The sequence below is a fragment of the Betta splendens genome, chromosome 24 (assembly GCF_900634795.4).
Source record: "Betta splendens chromosome 24, fBetSpl5.4, whole genome shotgun sequence".
Taxonomy (NCBI): Eukaryota; Metazoa; Chordata; class Actinopteri; order Anabantiformes; family Osphronemidae; genus Betta; species Betta splendens.
Window position 1 is genome coordinate 11150725 of NC_040901.2, and position 16828 is coordinate 11167552.

The 16828-nt window shown below is 49.5% G+C and overlaps 1 protein-coding gene across 3 annotated transcripts; it reads left to right on the plus strand.

Annotated features, from left to right (window-relative positions):
• Positions 1 to 74: 74 nt before the first annotated feature.
• Positions 75 to 16575, plus strand: extl3 (exostosin-like glycosyltransferase 3). 3 transcript variants are annotated; one of them, XM_055506538.1, is made up of 7 exons: positions 75 to 247; positions 5356 to 5459; positions 9518 to 12092; positions 12717 to 12844; positions 13644 to 13788; positions 13885 to 14013; positions 14878 to 16575. In XM_055506538.1, exons 3-7 carry the CDS (start codon positions 9954 to 9956, stop codon positions 15085 to 15087), a joined length of 2751 nt encoding a protein of 916 aa, XP_055362513.1. In that variant the 5' UTR covers positions 75 to 247; positions 5356 to 5459; positions 9518 to 9953; the 3' UTR covers positions 15088 to 16575. The 3 variants fall into 3 exon arrangements, with proteins under 3 accessions (XP_055362513.1, XP_040925494.1, XP_028997472.1); XM_041069560.2 differs by lacking the exon at positions 5356 to 5459 and having other exon boundaries at positions 9518 to 9770; positions 9874 to 12092; XM_029141639.3 differs by lacking the exon at positions 5356 to 5459.
• Positions 16576 to 16828: the final 253 nt, after the last annotated feature.

Sequence of the window (16828 nt, forward strand, 5' to 3'; positions counted from 1 at the left end):
CCAGGTTTCCATTTATGATTACGCTGAATAACACCGTCTCCCACAATGCTTTGCTGCGGGCTGTCCGTCCCCCCACCGCTTCAACAATGCAGCTCTTAATGTTGCCTTGAGCGGAGAGCGCAGCAGCACCGCAGGATGGTCCTGGCACCGTAGTCGGACTAACCCAGCACAGCGACGTGGTGGCGGCGTGACAGACGCGTCGGGCGGCGGACACTCGGCTCTCGGCTCGCCCCGGTCTCCGTTCGGGGTGAGTAGCCGCTGAAGCTAACGTCGGTCTGGCTGTGGTCAGAGCAGATGCGTTGTGTTGTGACCACTGGCTAGCGCTAGCGCTAGCTAGTGGACCGCAGACATGGCTCCCCGGTGAACGTCTGCGTCCGTCTCCCTCTGAAGCACTGGCCCAATGTCGCGTAGGGCCGTTCTCGCTGCGCTCGGATGCGTTTTCCCACCCGGTCCACGCGTCGCGGGGAGTTTTCGTGGGGACTCTGGGCTCCGTCTCTGTAGCAGCTGCCGCTGGCTCGGCTTCGCTTGGATGTGAAGCACACGTCAACCGGCCGGTGCGGGATGTGCACTCACCCAAACTACATGATCTTTTTGTGAACTCATTTGAATATGTGGACACCTTAGTGCGCACCTAATTCAAGAATGTGTCAATTTGACGCCCTCCGGCTTGTAGGGAAACATACTAGCATATTAATTATTGGTCATTATAAGTGTGTCTCTGTTCCAATGCTCCTAATACACAGCCGATAGCGTGTTGGTGATTGTGCTCAATGAGGCAAAAAGCCAAGTGCAGCTGATGTTTTGATTGACAGTCCCATTGTAAAACAAGCTCTTTTTAAAGAGGAGTTCTGTGTTGTGGGTCAGAGCAGGGCTGGCGGTTCTCTTTAACGTTTTTAAATCCTGCCCTGTCACGTTCCGTGTGATTATATGTATTGAGTCTTCAACCCAGCCCAGTAAACCTGCACGGGTCCATATCAGCCAGACGTCTCGGTCCAGTCGACCCTGAGGTACCCGGGTTCAGCAAGGTGAGCCAGCCCCAGCGGTTTGGGGAGCTCCTCTGATCATCCACGCCGCAGACAGGGCTTAGCACGTTTGTGAGGTTACTGCCGGGGGGCTCTGCCTTTTTAAAACACGTTCAGCAACTAGTGAATGCGTTTTCACTCCGTTATGAGCCAAGAGATAATGACTTAATAGCAGCCTTATTGAGCTGTTGGCCCACAACCGTGTGGTCAGTTTATTTGTAGCTTTAAGGCATAGCCGACATTGTCAAAGCATGATTCTGTAGATTTGATCTGACAGAGCAACACTTTTTAGGTACTAAATCATGGTTAATGACATAAGTTCAGCTTCATTTTTCTGGTTGCATGTCATAGTTTTCGTCTAAAAGTGATTCCCCAGGCCATTACTGTCCTGCTCAACTCAGTCCAGCCCAACTTTATTTGTCCCTGTAGGGGTAGTTGTATAATAGCTTGTTTTTGTTGTTTTCACAAACCTATCGACCTCCATAATGCAGAATAACAACAACAACACAAGTGTGGGAAAGGTGGTCGTGTTTGACGGGACATGGAATCCCCTGTTTGCTGCAGAAGCGTGCTGTGCGCCCACAGAAGAGCACGCGTGCTGTCCTCAGCAGGAAGCGGGTTCCTGTTCTAAACCAAAATTATAACATGGACCACGCATGGATGTGTATAAGAAAGAAACAAATCTTACAAATCAAATCTCTTGGAGTTAAGTGTGTTCTGTAGACGTCATGTCGGCCGGCGTCTTGGGGAAGTTTAAGGCGTCTTTCTCATCTGAACTGCACTTTAAAGCACGACTTAACACACTCAGAATGGGTTTTCTGGCAGAACCTGGTAGACGGTCTCAACCGTTCAACTGGACTTTATAGTGGCCAGGAAGTCGATTTGGTCGCATGCCAAGAGTTAATGTCTCTGATGGGTCTGTTGTATGAAGCCTTTCTTGAGTCAGAGTTACTGTTACACACAAAAGACTAGAAACTAGAAAATATTCACGTGTGGCTGTTTTAAACTGGCCACAGTTGTAGCGATTAGCATTCATATAGTGGATGTATCGATGTTGTAGGAGTGTGAGCATTTGCCATTGGGCATTCATTTCTTTGTCCTTGTAGAGAAGGTCTGAATCCCTGAACGCATCGGCGGCTCCTCGTCGGAGACGGCTCAGAGGTTTTTACTTGAATAGTGGAGCGTCCTTCCAAGCCGATGAACATCTGCGCTTACAGGCAGCAAAGAAAAGGCTACACTAACCCAGGACATCTTGTTCTGTGTGTTTACCGAGTAACGGGAGGATGTTTTATTTTATTTTATTTTCTTTTGGGCTAAAGAGAAATACATGGAAGAGATAAAATGTCTGACTGGAGCAGATGCAGCAGCTCGTAGCAACGCGAGGGGTGGGGGGTGGAGGGTGCTGTGGAAGGAGCGATTGCAGGACTAGTTTTACTTTGGCACCGTGCGCACACGGCAGCGCTCCGTGCCTGCAAGTCAAGCGGTGGGATTTTCACAGCCAAGTCACTTTCCAGGCAGCAAACTCTCCTTAAATAGCAACTCCGATTTCCTACCTGCAGTAGCCCCAGTTAGTGCATCACTGTCACACTCAAGGTAAGGGGCGAGCGGGTAAAAATACTGCTTGGCTGCACGGCAGGAGAGAATATCTGATGTCAAAAGACCTGACAATCGGTGAACTGAACTAATCTTTACCCCAAATAGTGGCTCTAGATTATTATCATTGTAAATTGACATGAGTTTGAGTCGGGCACATTTCTGATGAACCCACCTCAACAACATGACTTAAAGTTGTGTAAATGCCCCGCGCTGACACTCGGGCGCGGGCTCTTTTGGGGTCCTACACTGCTGTAATTCCTCCATGTCAGGGGCTAATCACCCTGGCTCCCCTCCCACAATCCATCAGTGTCTGGAGGACGAGGCTCGCAGGGTTCTGGCAGCTGTTGTCGGGCTGAGTCAATCTGTTCTGGTCTGCGCCAGCCCCGCGCGGGGGGCGGGGGGCTCTCGGGAGGGCACAGCAAGCGGGGCTGCAGCCACTGCTATGGCGAGATAACAAGAGGATTTATTCGTTGGGAGGACGGGATTTCAGGGCTCGCGTGTTAATTTAGCCGCGTTACCACCAACTGTTGTCTCTAAAGTGTGCAGGGAAACACCAGGTTTATGTTATGGATGGATAAAAATATATAAAAATAAAGACTGCACAGTTGAAACTATTAATGATGTTTATCATAATTTTTAATAATTATGATAATCCTTGGATTATTTTTTATTATATTACCTCCAAGCTCCTTGAATGTGGCCTTCTGGTTTACGCCCTGTGGATCAGTGGCTTCCTCACAGGTTTTCCTGGCAGTGCAGCCGGTGATTGGCTTTTTAAAGCGATCATTTCAGATGCTAATGGAGTGTGAATGTTTTTGAGTGCGCCTCTCGCAGAACACCTGCCTGGAGCTGCAGTTTGTTGTTTACACGCGCGGGGCCGACTTTCGCTTGACAGGTGACCGTCTGCGCCGAAACCTGGAAAGGGACACAAAAGGACGGCAGCAGCACACAGGCAACGCCACCGTCCCGCTGATGGAAGAAAATTGGCTTCATTATTCTTCTCTTTGTTCGGCGCGCGGGCACCAGCGGCTCCGGCTCAGAAAGCCTTTATTCTACGGGCCTGGAGAAGGTATCGTTCAGCTCAGAAATTACACCAAGGCCTTCAAACAAACAGGGTCTTGATGCTTCCAAATCCTAAAGGTGCAGCTGCTTTTAGCTCTTCATCCCGCTGTTGGAGACGTTTTGCCGTCTTCGTGCCTCACGGTTCCACAGCAGAGGCAGTGAGAGGCAGGTCAGCGCCGCCCGGCGTAAGATCCACCAGGGTGAAGAGGGACTGAGTGGCTGTTGTTTGAAAAGCTCTCCTGTCCATGAGCCCAGCTGCATTTACTGCTACTACTAATTATATTGAATAAACAGCTTAATTTCTGCAAATAAAAGGGCTTGGGAAATTTATGCTAACTCCATCAAATATGTTTAATACTATTGAAGGAATGAGGTTCACGCTCAGTGGAATGAAGTGACTCTTCCATCCTTCTGTTTGATTAGCAGCCCTGTTGATGGATTTATAAACGGTGATGTTGCAGCACTGGCACCAAACGTGTCGCTGGTGGCAGAGGGAGCTGGCAGACACCCGCCAATTAGCCTCGCGGCAAATATTTGGAGCCATACATTTCATTTGCAGCCTGTCTGTTCACAACTTCGCGATGGCGGCAGATGGAGGGGAAAGGTCCGATCGCATCTTTTTCTGAATCGATTTCCTGTGACATCTGCACTCATTAAATGCTGAGAAAATGTTTGCCTTGACAACGGCCCACGCTTTCAGGGAGAACAGCGCCGGGTAATTCACGGCTCACCTTTTTTATCTGAGCTCTGTCTTCAGCAGGAGAAGGAGTTTTATATTGACACAGACTCAGCTTTTCTCCTCCCATTCCTCTTTCTGGACTAAACGCTCTGATACTAAATGGTTGAAGCTCCTGTAGCTTGATCAGATTCAGGCGTTAAGCGCTCCACTAAATAGACAGTAACGTATAAGGGTGTTATGGATATATAAACCATATGATGTGGATGCTGTGATGTGGTCTACAGATGATCAACAGCCACTTTCACCCTGAAACTTGGTTGCGTTTCCTGTTTTAGGTGATGATTTAATTATTTGCGCCAGCGTGTTTGCTGCTTGTACTCACGTCTTTCATTTATGCTTGACGTAATTATACAGGCGCACATGGCTGAATGTGTGCCTTGTGGCAGTCTATAATTAAATTTTTGGTAATGAAGGAGGAAAACACCAGTTGCAGACGTTAGCCTGGAGGCAGGACACGTAGCTGCTGGGTCACATGAGACGCTTCTTTGAACTCTGATTTACCAAATTTAGCTGTTAAGAGGCATTTGTTTGTCAGTTGGAGGTCTGTCTGAAACGGTGGCAAAATAAAAGTTAAATGAATGTGAGAAGTCATTTTTTACATTTTACATGAAAGAAAACTGGCCGGGCAAGACAGGACTGTTCACATGTGTTCAGTCATTTAACCCACTTCTCTCAACGGCAAATTACGGAATATTTCATGAAGAACTTGCTGACTGTGTGTGGCAGCACAGCTGTGCAGTGTCTCTCTCAGACAACGGTATCACAAATCATTTCAAGCTCATCAGGTCCAATGAAGGACGCTACGGCCAGAAACCAAGCAGGGGTTAGCTTCCTGTGTCCCCATCTCCTCTCTGCCTGTCTTTCTTTGTAATACTTTCAGTGTCGAGGACGTGAAAACCATTGAACAGCTCGTATTGTCTATTTATTTGTTCACAGAGACGTGAGAACGACTTGGCTCTGCACAGTGTGAACCCACAGACCCCTGGAAAACCTGAGCCGCACAGGCCATCGCTGCAGAAGTGGAATCTAAAAGCTAATGAGTTCAGTTATGCATCTGTAATTGAGCGTATTACAGTCACAGAGAATCAAAGGAAGAGTTAGAAACAGCTGGCGGTTTTCTCGCCGTGTCCCTTGTTGTTAGGGAGGAGTACGCTAACAGTGTGAACTAACCAAACTGGATGATGCATTATTAATTGTTTTTGCCTAGCGTGTGAGCTGCAGGCAAACAAAAGTTCAGTAGGAATTAAAAATGCACGAGATCCGTGTAGAGGGTTTCGGCAAGTCCAGGCTCATTACGACGACGTGAGCGGTCGTGCTCCAGGGTCTCACCAGGGCGGCGAGGGTCCGGGTTCTCACCAGGTCCGGGTTCTCACCAGGCCAGCGAGGGTCCGTCCTCCGGCCGCAGCCTCGGCTGCACGTGAGCACCGTCTGCGGAGCCGGCGCGATGCACTTTGTCTGTCGTCTCCGCAGTGATTCATAGACCGCTCGAAGGATACAGTGAAGTAGCAGAAGCATATTCAGGCTCTGAGTAAGATGCATCATAACCCCCTCCCCTGCAGTTGCTCTGTTGTGCAATCTTTGCCATATTGCGAGAGCCTAGGAGCTTGGAAGGCACCCAGGCCATCTGTCATTAGGTACCACTCCTCCTCTCCCTCATTTTCCCTGGTTATCTCTCTCTCCATCCACGCCTGTGCAAAATTGTAATTCAGCAAAGTTTAAAAATAGCAGTCGTGTGTGCGGGTTTTTTATTTTTTCCAGCAACAGACCAGTAAAGGGTTCATCTCTTCGTCTCGCTGAGCGATGAAGGTCGGCGCTCTCGTATATTTTGTGATGAGTGGGAGGCGAGCGGCGCGGAGGCTAATCTTAATTGCCCCTGCACCACTTCATCACCGCACCGAGACCCTGGACGCGCGTAACGGCCTCATTGTCATGTCAGCATTAGATAATGAAAGGAACAGCACAAAGCGGCACCCACTGGAAAAGCGCGAGTGCTGATACAGTCTTATTAAAAGTGTATTTAAAAAACGCTTTGTTGGAGCGATGGAATCGATTTCGATGCAGAGTCCCTCACGTCCGAGGTTCAATTAGTTTCAGATCTGTACTTATTCAGGCGTCCGTTACCTGCTTTTCAGAGGCCAGACAGATGTTTGTATCAGGCAGATGTTTACAACATTTGCGTCCTTAAATTTAGACTCTCGTACTTTTGTTTTTTATCGTCCTAAAAGGTCCTTGCGATTGTTCAGTCAGCCGTTTGCAGATGAGCCGTGATCCATGGCTGCAACAGCTGTTCCCCCGCTGCTGCCGCCGCTTTTTTCCCCCTCCATCGTCTCCACAGGGAACGAGCCACCTCCATCTCCTTCAGAGTCACTGTTAATTATGGGATGGGTGGTCTGCGAGCACAATGAGGCGAAAGCCCTTAAGGCGTCGGGGTCTGAGCAGCTGCCGTCCGTCTCTGCTGGACTGCAGCATCACCTCCGTAGGCCTCATTGAGCGACTTGAGCGACTGTCGGTGCTGTGTGAGGAATTCCAGGACCGTCTCCGACTCCAGCGCCAGCGTGCGGCCGGGCTGTTCAAACATTTATACGAGTTCTCGCCCTCAACTGTCTGCAAAGTTCGGCGCGGCCCGATCTCTGCGTGATCTGGAGATTTTCTGCCCAGACCTGCTTGTATTAATCACCACATCATGCACCGTCGAGCGAGTGCCTGCAGACATTACTAAGCATTGTCTCATTTCGGACTTGGAGCTGAGAACTCATTCGGGGTTGACGCCGATAGTCGAATGCAGCCTCCGTCGTTCACAGGCATGTCGCAATTCGCTGACTGTGTTGTTGTTGTTCGTTGTGCGCTCGCCATGTGGAGCCAAGGCATTTTTTATTTGGGTCGTTAGAGGCGGCTGTGCTTCAGCTTCCCCTCTCCCCCGAGAAGCCTGCGGACCGCTGCATTTGAAAGAGTTGCAGGATTCTGCAGCAGAATTTGTGCTTTATTAAAAGGCGTCATGGAATATTTATGCTGCGTTACATAAAGTATTTTTTTGTATTTTAATATGCTGCATAAACTAATACAGCGCTGGATCCCTGCAGCCTTGTGGAGTCGCTGTAACAGTAGATGGTGTTTTTAAAGGGAAGGCAAGGACGGACACGTCCGCATCCTCCGGTGCAAATCACAGAATGGCGCTCACTCCGACATCTGCCTTATTCCTAATGCCGGCGAGTGAGGAGGACTAAAAGGCAGCCCTTTAGGTTCTTAACATCAAAGCGCCTCCCCGCTCGGTGGTAGGTAATGGTGGCATTATCATTGATCCCCGCAAAGTAAGTCCAGAGCAATCAATGTTTGCCTGCGGGTTTTCCATGCGGACAGCGGCCAGATTAAGCCGAGCCGAGCCGAGCAGGGAGAAGACATGCGCCCGATTAGAAAGCTCCAGCTAAGGAGATTGGGCTCGATGCAGGCATGTGAGTCCCAGACGCGCTCTGAGCCCTAAGCCCAGATGTTTCTGGCTCCAGATTAGGCCCTGCGACAGTGTTTGCCAACATCTGTCCGCCGTTGCCCCGCTGACACTGGCAGTCGTGCAGCAATTAATCGGGCTGTTTTGATAGTGGCCTCTGGGTCACGCTGCACCTCGGGCGCATGGCGGAGCGGCAGGACGAAGGCCAGCGTTCAAAGCCCCATACGTCCTGGGAGCTGCTACTGTACATGTGTCGCACAAACCGCTGGGCTGTCGTCAGATCGCAGGACCTCTTGTTTAATTATAACCTGCTTTGCTCTGTTGACCTTAATTTGCCTTAGTAGGTAAAAATACACCACTACGATATACTTTCACTTCTAGTAACTGATACCAAAGCTGACGGTTTGAAGTCATGAAGGCTACGGTGTCCTGATCGCCCACCACCTTCCCTTTTTCTGACAGGTGCGCACACACACACACACACACACACACACACACACACACACACACACACACACACACACACACACACACACAGCGGCTGCTTTCCAGGAGAGACGGGAATGTGTGAGCCTCTCGCAGGCTGCTCACGTGACTGCTTCAGGCGGAATAACCTCATGCATCCGCTTCCAGCCTGTGAACCAGCCCGGCTTTGATTCACCAGCAGCTCAGGGGTCCGCGTCTTTATCGAGTGGAGCTGGAGTTCGTAAAGCAAACATCACGTGCGCTCCTCTTGGTCTCTGCGATCGTGTCGCTCCGAACCGCTCCGCGTTATTGAGATGCACTTGCAGCACTGTGTGTTTAGCGGCGCGTTTGATAAGGGCTGTTTGGTGCCCGGCCTGTGGGTTGACGCGGCTCACGCTGCAGCACAAAGCAGATTGCCTGATACTCGGGGGAGAGGAGAAAACCAGGCGGCGTTCAAATACTGCCCGTGTTTTCATAGATCTTCATACGCCCTGAAAGGAGCTCCACACAGGCAGGACTGCAGCCGTCTGCATCAGGATTCAGCCCATTTCCTGCGAGTCTTCCTCTTCAGGACCAGGGAGGATAATTCTGCTTCGCTCTCAGATAGATTGCTATTAGGGATGCTCTGTAATTTGAGTCTGTGATGAGGATGGGATGCAGGAGGAGGCCTAATAAGCTCGGCTTTCCTGCTGCGAGTAGTTTACCAGTGATGGCTGCTGTTTTCTGCTAATCTGCTACATTGATGGGATGAAATTGAAAGGAAAAACTGCCCATGGGTGTTTTGCTTCACGTTAATATTTATTTATTTGCCGGACAGAGAGTGGTGTCAGAGGGTTGAGCTGCAGAGTGTTGCTTTACCAAGCAACTTGTACAAGGACTGATTATGAAAAGCCAGACTATAAATATTATAGACTTTAATGCGTTTGTTACTTTAGTGGCCTGCATTCCTTTCCCTTTTGCATCTGTGTGATGATAAACTAGGCTGTCATTATTAATGCAGGAAAAAAATAGCTAAATCTGGGTCATAGTGAACTGTTAAATGCAGCCCAGCTTCAACAAAAGGCTATTTTTTTTTTTTAATAGTCTAATTGTCTCTGTCAGTCATCTGTTACCAGATTAGGTGTTTTAATACATTTAGTCAAGACTAGATTTGAGATGTGCCACTCATTCTTTTCTCATTCTGTCTTGCAGCCTCGTGTACAAAGCCAGTGACGTTCCCGGACTCCAGCTCCGAAGGACAAAGGACACAATGAGCACATCCCAGAGAGAAGCCGCGGGCCCACCCAGACATTCGGCTTCCCAGTGACCAGTCATGCCATTTATGCTTTGTCCATCAAGCGGAACCTCTCCCACATGTGGGACTGTTTTCTGACATAGATTTGGAGAATAATAGATTAGAAATGGCAACGGGCAGTTACTCATCCGAATACATATTAGAGCACAGGTGAGGCTGAACCCCTAGCGAAAACGCACAGGACGCAGAAGACGGGCCGTGATGACCTGCGCCCCACCTATGATGATTTAATATCCCTCCTACTACCTTGCAGACAAAGTCAGTCATGGCTGCTGCTGAACCCCATAACAGCGGTTCCTTGTTGGGCCAAGGAGCAGACTGATCGCGCCAACAATGCAGAGGAACGGGGTCGGGGCGGTCGCCGGAGGGCAGCCGTGGGTGCTGCGCCGCGTGCGCCTCACGTGGCTCAGTTTCATGCTCTTCTTCATCCTGGTCTTCTTCCCCCTCATCGCCCACTACTACCTCACCACCATCGACGAGGCCGGCGGGCCGGACAAGCGCATCTTCGGGCCGCGGCCCGGCGGCGAGCTGTGCGAGGCCAAGCACGTGCAGGACCTCTGCCGCATCCGCGAGTCGGTCAGCGAGGAGCTGCTGCAGCTGGAGGCCAAGAGGCAGGAGCTCAACGGGGAGATCGCCCGGCTCAACCTGCGCATCGAGGCCTGCAAGCGCAGCATCGACAGCGCCAAGCAGGACCTGCTGCAGCTGAAGAACGTCATCAGTCAGACGGAGCATTCCTATAAAGAGCTGATGGCGCAGAACCAGCCCAAGCTGTCGCTGCCCGTCAGGCTGCTGCCCGACAAGGAGGACGCGGGGCTGCCGCCGCCCAGGTCGGCGCGCTCCTGCCGCCTGCGCTCCTGCTTTGACTACGCTCGGTGCCCTCTCACATCAGGCTTCCCCGTGTACGTGTACGACACAGCTTCCTACGCGTGGGGGGACTTTCTGGACCCACTGGTAAAGCAGGCTTTCGCAGTGTCCGCCAGGAGCAACATCTATATAACCGATAACCCCAGCATCGCCTGTGTGTACCTGGTGCTGGTGGGGGAGCTGCAGGAGTCGTCCTCGCCCCCAGCGCCGCCCCCCTCAGAGCTGGAGAAACAGCTCAAAGCTCTGCCGTACTGGAGAAACGACGGACACAATCACGTGCTGGTGCATCTCTCCAGAAAGTCTATGACGCAGAACTTCCTGTATAATGTGAGCACAGGGCGAGCGGCAGTGGCTCAGTCCACCTTCTTGGAGCAGCAGTACCGTGAGGGCTTTGACTTGGTGGTGTCCCCGCTGGTCCACGCGCTGTCAGAACCGAACTTCTTGGAGGTTCCGCCTCAGGTCCCTGTCAAGAGGAAATACCTCTTCACCTTCCAGGGCGAGAGGGTGGAGTCGCTGAGGAGCAGCCTGCAGGAGGCGCCGCCGCAGTCTTTCGAGGAGGAAATGGAGGGGGACCCGCCGGCCGACTACGACGATCGCATTATCGGCACCCTGAAGGCGGTGCAGGACAGCCACTTGGATCAGGTGCTGGTGGAGTTCACCTGCAAGAACCCGCGCCCGAGCCTGCCGACCGAGTGGGCTCTGTGTGGAGAGAGGGAGGAGCGGCTGGAGGTGCTCAAGGTTTCCACCTTTGCCCTGGTCATCGCTCCGGGCGATGGACAGCTGGTGGCCTCAGCGGGCTGTGGGATGAGGCTCTTTGAGGCTCTGGAGGTGGGCGCCATTCCAGTTGTGCTGGGAGACCATTCCAAACTTCCTTACCACCATTTCATCCGCTGGACCGAAGCTGCCATTATTGTTCCCAAGCCCCGCGTCACGGAGTTACACTTCCTGCTGCGCAGTTTATCGGACAGTGACACGCTAGCGATGAGGCGGCAGGGCCGCTTCCTGTGGGAGACCTACTTCTCCACCTCGGAGAATGTCCTCAACACCATCCTGGCCAGCATCAGAACCAGCATCCAAGTTCCTGCGGCGCCCATCAAGGAGGAGCCTGCCCACGAGATTCCTCACAAAGCCGGGAAGCTGGCGGGAACTGACGCCAACCTGGCCGATAACGGGGATTTGGACCTGGGCCCCGTTGAGACGGAACCGCCGTACGCTTCCCCGCGCTTTCTCCGCAACTTCACATACACAGCTGCAGACACCTACAGGACGTGGAACCGGGCCCCGGGTCCCTTCCATCTCTTCCCTCACACACCTCTTGACCCCGTGCTGCCCTCTGAAGCCAAATTTCTGGGCTCTGGTACCGGTTTCAGGCCGATAGGCGGCGGTACGGGGGGTTCAGGGAAGGAGTTTCAGGCAGCTTTAGGGGGAAATGTGGCTCGAGAGCAGTTCACCGTGGTGATGCTGACGTACGAGAGGGAGGAGGTGTTGATGAACTCCCTGGAACGGCTGAATGGATTGCCGTACCTCAACAAAGTGGTGGTGGTGTGGAACTCGCCCAAGCCTCCTTCAGAGGACCTGCTGTGGCCTGACATCGGCCTGCCCATCGTGGTGAGTGACACAAAGCTGTAATATGTGAACGTCTTCACAGGTCGTGGACAGTTGGACTGAGCCGTTTGGGTCTGTGCCTCTTTTCAAGCGCTGCAGGAGTCCAAGCAAATTAATAGCAGCTTTACTAAAATGTGAAGACGCCTGACAACCCTGAGTAATAAAATTTATGCTTTCGAACTAAGCCTGAAGAATAAAATATTCATGTAATTTATGTTTACGCCATTAGTTTGAGACAGTGAGTCTATGAATCAGAGCCACTTTTCCCTCTCATGCTTCGGATCCTTTAGACACGCTTTGCATAATTTTTCATCTCACTGGTGTCACTGTAACTGGTGGAAATGAGTCATTTATATGTTGATAATGGTTTAATTGTAATTTCCCAAGAACTGATCATCAGATAGTTTCAGCCTCTGAAATGTGAGGTCTGTTTGAGTCGTGTATCTTTGGATGTTGGGTGTTTTTCAGATTTCAAGCTGGTGATAGTTCAAACTACTATAAGAGTGTTTTGCATTTTGTACTTTTTTATGCCTCTGTGTAGTTATGTTATGTTCTATAAGGACGTTACGCTTGCATTGAGGCTTGCGTGGTCTAAATCAACTGAACAGCATTTCCTTCTGCTCGCAGGTTGTCCGCACAGAGAAAAACAGCCTCAACAACCGCTTTCTTCCCTGGGACGCAGTGGAAACCGAGGCCATCTTGTCCATAGACGACGATGCTCATCTCCGCCATGATGAAATTATGTTCGGCTTCAGGTTAGTGATGCTGACGGGGAGAGGGGAGAGCGAGCTAAGCATCCACTAAACTTCAATCCCATCACTTTGGCTCGGGACCTACTTGAAGCTTAGGGGTTACATGCAAAAGTAATTTTCACCTACAGTAGAGAGTGAGGCAGCGAAACTCAACTACAGACGTAGAAATGAAAGGGGCTCATGATGTCAGCAGCTTATATTTATGATTCATTTGCTAATGCCGTACTTGGGTACGTTTAATTTGAAGACCATGTTTAAACCAATTAAAAGATCAAGTCGCCTGCTAAGTTGCATCCTTCCCCCAGACCTGTCTACAAGTGGTGCTGCAGCAGCTTGTTCAGGCAGGCAGAGAAAATGAGCTCTGTGACTGAGCGTACGGGGTCATTCGTCATAAATTATCTCCAACTTCCTCCAGACTTAGGAATGTTTCCTGCGCTCCAGCCAGAGAGGGACGAATGACACAGCATCTGCCGGCTTTAAAGGCTCTCACATGAGCCCATTTGACAAGTCTCGGTGCGCTTCGACGTTTCTTCCACTTTCTGTGCTGAAAATTCCAAGCGCCTTCTCCGCTGAACTCCTTCCCCCCAGGCTGTGTTACAGTGAGAGTGTTAATGAGGCGCGGTGAAGGTGATCTCCACGTAAAGTGACACGCTAATGGAGGACAACAGAGTAGGTGCTTAATTGGTCCCACGGGAAGAAAGAGATGGCAGCGAAACAACGCAGACACTGGAATCCAGCTACTAACGACCGACTCCATGGACCGGGTCGCAGGTCACTGACGGTTTCCTGTGTGTCGCTACAGAGTGTGGCGCGAGGCCAGGGATCGCATTGTGGGCTTCCCTGGGAGGTATCACGCATGGGACGTCAACCACCAGTCGTGGCTCTACAACTCCAACTACTCCTGTGAACTCTCCATGGTCCTGACTGGAGCCGCCTTCTTTCACAAGGTCGGGCCTCGCGCCCCCCACTCACCTCGTCCCGTCAGACGAACCCGTTGGCCGCACTGTTCACGCGCCTCCCTGTGCTTTTTTTTTTTTTTGCAGTACTACGCCTATCTGTACTCCTACGTGATGCCCCAGGCCATCAGGGACATGGTGGACGAGTACATAAACTGCGAGGACATCGCCATGAACTTCCTGGTCTCTCACATCACCCGCAAACCACCCATCAAGGTCAGAGGCAAAGGAAGCACTTCAGTCGTGCTCAGCTGAGCGTCAGCAAAGACGTGTGTCTGCCTCAGGCCCTGTGTATTTATACTTTTAGCCGTGCCATTACTCACACTGACACATCCAATACTCCACACAAATAGAAAATCAAAAACACGAAATTGAATCGGTGCATAATGCCTGATTTTTCTCCCCTAGATTTTTATTGTAGCGGCATTTATCACCGGAGAGCATATTTATGGCTGGACGCATAATTATAGCAATCAGCCAAGGAAGCTGTAGGAACAGAAATGTCATTGCAGCTCTGGGTTTAAGTTCTTTTTGATTTAGTGCAGTGTTAATATTCAGGAGTGTTTCAGATGGGAATTAAGGATGGCTTTGATGGGGCGTGTTGCATGACAGCAATTCACTGCAAGGAATAAGCCTTTTGAATAATGAATCTGGGCCAAGTTTGAATGTTGAGTCCTACATGATGAGCGACTATATTTCTTTTAGTCCAAGGAAGACAAATAAAGCAGAAAATAAATTGCTTCTGCTCCGACTTTCTATGCTTCAGTGCTGCCGAATTGTCAACATTCAGTGAGGCTTTTATCCCCTTTGCCTACATTCAACTCTTTTCTTAATTGAACTTTTGGTAAACTTACAGCAGAAACCTCAGCAGATAAAGACCTGATGTGTGGTCGTGTCCACAGACTTTAATACGAGTAGTTAGGGCAGTTTGTATGTTTGTAAACCCCCAAACTCTTATTTCTTTAGTTTAGCCCCGTGCCTCTTATTGAATTATGCTTTAATTCCAACCTTAGCAGCAAATATGTTCTTAATGAAAAAATGTAAATTTTCACAGATATCACATGAGTTTCTGTGTTTCAGGTAACCTCCCGTTGGACTTTCCGCTGTCCCGGCTGCCCGCAGGCCCTGTCACACGACGACTCCCACTTCCACGAGCGGCACAAGTGCATCAACTTCTTCGTCAAGGTGTACGGATACATGCCGCTGCTCTACACGCAGTTCCGCGTGGACTCGGTGCTGTTCAAGACTCGCTTGCCCCACGATAAGACAAAGTGCTTTAAATTCATCTAGCGCAGAAAGCAGTGTACGAACGTTAGAGGAACTGAAGCTGAAAGGGACCACTGCCAACGAAACCCGCCTTTTCAGTGGATGTTAGTGCTCGGTTTTTAATGTTCTTCAATCATCAACCACTAAGGGTGTCATTTGTCCCTTTTAACGACCCGCGGAGGAAAGACAGTGGCTGTACACAGTGTATAGAAACTCTCCTGGGTTAAAAACTATGTGACAACGGAGCAACTGAGGCTCAACGGTCTGTACAGAGCAGAAGAGGCAGCGCGTGGTCTCCACTGCAACTTCGTTTTCCATTTTACTGTTACAAACTCAACTTCTTGTACATATACGCCAGAGAAGCACTGATGGTCAGAAGTATTTTATTGAACTTTTTTTTTTTTAATAATAATGTTTTAATGTCTAAATCTCTATGTGAAAGTAACTTTTCCCAGATTCCCTGTTACTGGGAGATTATTAGTTTGACAATAAGACAGGACCTCCACTGAAGACTGTAACACGCTGAACGATCATGGTAAAGTAGGAATTCACTTCAGTGGTCACCACAATGCCTCAGATCTGTCATGGAAACCAGCCGCCATTTGTCATTTTGTTATGCTTCTAGGCACTTGGCTCGTCTTCGATGAGTGTTTGGAAATGACCTGTTTTTTTATGCTATAGGGTGTTTTGCTAATGTTTGTAAAATTGGTCCAACGTTGAAGTAGTCATGTTTAAATGTAACTATATGGATTAATCAATGGTTACAGGTTCTCCTACTGAACTGCAACAAATCATGAGCAACAAAAATTGCCAAAACTGACAAAAAAAACACAGATTTCCATGTCTTATTAAAGTGAAGTGTACTTTTAGGATCAGATGTTTAGCTCTGATTCGTTTGGCACTTGGGTCAATGCAGCCGTGTGGTTTCTTGCAGAGGTTGGGTGAGACGATTCTCCATGTTTGTCATTAAGAAGCTGCTTAGATTAACTTCAACGCTGCTGGAGACTAAGGCTAGCTGCTGCTGCTGTCTATTCTCCATGCTGAGCCTCCTGCTTTAACAGTCGCATACATGAAGTGAACAGTGGAGCCGGTTTTCTGATCTAACTTTGGCTTCGCATCACGACCATTAGCTTCCATCAAGTTCACGCTGCCCTTGTGTGTAAAAGCCTCCCACTTCAGTCGCCATATTGGTTTCACTTTGTTTTTGTTTTTTTTGTTTTTTACCATATCTTAATGAATGTTTCCTTTGCCAAAAAGGTACGACGCCTGCTGCTTTACTGCAGGAGCCACAGTTGAGTCCTTGCTGAAGCATTGCAGTCTGCTGCTTGGTACTTCACCAGGAGTCCAACTCATCACATGTTATACATGAATCCAGAGTTCTGTTTTTGTCCTTGCCAGATTTAATCCTGTAATCTGAACCAAGTAAAAAAATCTATTTCAAGTGATATTCAGAACTTTGTCTTTTTCCCAGATATGTTCTGTGAAAAATCTAAATAAAATATCTAAATGAAATGTAGACTCTCCTAAAGTAAGTGGCTCCCATGTGATAGATTCATGGATTATAAAGACGACAAATGGCTAAAAGTGACGAGCGCTTGCATTTTATTTTCCTAACGTGTGGTCCAGGCCTGATGGAGCAGGAGTCTTGGATCTCTTGGACGTTTCTTTGCCAAGGAAAGCTTGTGAGCGCCAGTGAAAGCTTAAGGGGGACTTTACTCATTTGAGGAAAAACACAAACATGATCTTTAAAAAAAAACAAACAAAC

Coding starts and splice junctions, on each gene's coding strand:
- extl3 (XM_055506538.1), top strand. CDS start 9,954: ATGCAGAGGAACGGGGTCGGGGCGGTCGCCGGAGGGCAGCCGTGGGTG. Junction 12,845..13,643: donor GAAATTATGTTCGGCTTCAG/GTTAGTGATGCT, acceptor GTGTCGCTACAG/AGTGTGGCGCGAGGCCAGGG. Junction 13,789..13,884: donor GAGCCGCCTTCTTTCACAAG/GTCGGGCCTCGC, acceptor TTTTTTTTGCAG/TACTACGCCTATCTGTACTC.